Source organism: Pyricularia grisea (assembly GCF_004355905.1).
Source record: "Pyricularia grisea strain NI907 chromosome Unknown Pyricularia_grisea_NI907_Scaffold_4, whole genome shotgun sequence".
Taxonomy (NCBI): domain Eukaryota; kingdom Fungi; phylum Ascomycota; class Sordariomycetes; order Magnaporthales; family Pyriculariaceae; genus Pyricularia; species Pyricularia grisea.
This window is the reverse complement of record NW_022156718.1, coordinates 1,427,875-1,430,070: the sequence shown is the minus strand read 5'-3', so window position 1 is coordinate 1,430,070 and position 2,196 is coordinate 1,427,875. Positions and strand designations below refer to the sequence as shown.

Here is a 2,196-nt window from a genome sequence, read left to right as displayed (position 1 = left end):
CGAGTAATAAACAGTTTTTCAACCTGTTAAAAAACCCTAATTTGGGGCTTTATAATAAAACTTTATTATATTTTTACTATTTTTATTCATTTAAATATTCGTAAATAAAAAATACACAGTATTTTAACTATATCGCCGTTGCGCATACGGTGCATGCACAGTGCTTCTACTGTGCGGCTACCTCCACATACGACGATAATCGATAAGATGTCTCAGATTAGAACCGGCGCGATTTTCTCGGACGATTTGATTGGTCGAAAAGCCGAGTGGCTGAAAGGTACATGGAGCGCCCGGTCCACCCTGCAACGCAGGGGGGTTTAGTCTGAGCACTGAGACTAGGTTAGCATCCGCCATCGCGATTCCGTTGACGTTAGTGCCAACAGAGTTTTTTGTGGTACCCTAATAAGGAGAGCCTTGTAAGGAGGCAAGAGATCCCCCAAAAGACGATATTCTTTATTGCCCTCAATTCCGACACGAAATAACATAAAAAATCGGATCGCCTTTTCCCTACCGCGGCAATGAGAATTTTGCAGACTAACCAAGCGTACTCTCTCATGGGTGAGAAAGTTGCATTTTCACACAGCAATGTCCTTTTTGCCGACGAGGACGACACATTTCTCGCCCAATTCCCACAGCAGACGGTTCCTGCCGAAATCAGCAGGTCGTTCTTACACAACATTACCCTTATCCGCAAAGCCTCATATTGCCCAGCACCACCCGCTGCAGCCACTATCCTGTCAACGCCGGGAGACTTCTACGTTAAACGGCCGGATCTTATGGCGGCCGGCAGCGTGGACCTGGCATCCCTCGTCCTCCGGGAGCTGAATGTCTGCGAGACCTTGAAAAGACACCCGCACCCGAATGTAGCAACGTACCACGGATGCCTGGTGTCCGAAGGGCTCGTTACGGGTCTTTGCTTCACCAGGTACCCGCAAACTCTCGCGGGCAAGCTCAACCCGGACTTCCTAAACAAATCCGAGTTTATAAAAATGGAAGACTTTGCGGCTGCTAGAAAGCTGGCCGCCGAAAATTGCCTCGCTGGAATCGAGGCGGGCATCCGACACCTGCACGCTCTTAACATCGTGCACAACGATCTGAACCCAGCCAATATTGCGATGACCGAGGATGGTGTCCCGGTCATCATCGACTTTGATAGCTCTTCGGCACCGGGGGCAGCGCTAGACGGAATCAAGCGGACACATGGGTGGTATGATAGAAATGATAAGGTGGCACGAACGGACAATGACTTGAAGGCCCTGCTCGAGCTTCGTGTGTGGCTGTCAGGGTCTTCCCCTGAAAAGTACCAGTTTAGGGACATCTAAACTCGAACTCGAGCCAACCAAGGGAAAGGTGCTTAAGTTTTCACGCTAGTAGTAAAATTTATCTAATCGAGTCTTTTCTGGATCTTAAGCTGAATGATAAAGCTCGTGTGCAAAAAGTTCATCCAGCGCGACGCGCAGAGAAACAGAGATACACGTCGCCGGAATTCCTTACAAACTTTCCTGGGCCAAACGTCAGCACATGCCTTGGGCTGCTCTCTACCACATCCGTTTGGGCATTTCTTTTGGTTGTCGTCTCGGAGCTGGGAATTGACAGGTCCCACTGCTTGTCCTCTTGTTTCCTGGCTTCCTGGAATGCTCTTATTCAGCGAGATAAGCTTTGTCAGCTTCTGTTGACGCAGCGTGTTTATTCCTATGTTATCTTCGCAGGACTTGAAGTGGGACGACTTCGGACAGCTGACGTCGGTCCCCTGCCAGCTATCCCATCCCCCTCCACCGCGAAGCCCACAGTCGGGGTAAAGTTTTCAAGAACAGGTATCGCATTTTGGGAAAGAATGCATAAGTTCAAGAGCCTGAAAAGTCTGGCATGTGAACATACAGCCTGCGAAATGTGACTGATTAGCGAAGCAGGAAAGAAACCCCTTTTTTGACACGTTGCGAGACTTCAACGCTTAACCCGTTATTATTTGGAGTTTCTTCAAACTAGTATTCATGGAGAATTAATAACTCAAAGCCACTAGTGTGTCCGAAGTGACCAGTTGAGACAGATGCTACTGAAATAGTGCCGCAACTCCTGTTTCGACTATTTCAAGCCGCAATACACATAATGGGAATTCATTGAGCAGTGTTGCTACCAGACGGACTTCTTTAAGCTTACAATCACAAAAATGAATATATCATTGCTACCGGTATCTTC

General features: G+C 48.0%; 1 protein-coding gene across 1 annotated transcript; it reads left to right on the top strand.

Annotated features, from left to right (window-relative positions):
* Nucleotides 1–518: 518 nt before the first annotated feature.
* On the top strand, nucleotides 519–1,322 carry PgNI_07132 (uncharacterized protein; the record flags this gene model as incomplete). The annotated part of the gene is made up of 2 exons (XM_031127149.1): nucleotides 519–544; nucleotides 584–1,322. The coding sequence occupies 2 exons, from the start codon at nucleotides 519–521 to the stop codon at nucleotides 1,320–1,322; spliced, it is 765 nt and encodes a 254-aa protein (XP_030981482.1).
* Between the last annotated feature and the right edge of the window lie 874 nt (nucleotides 1,323–2,196).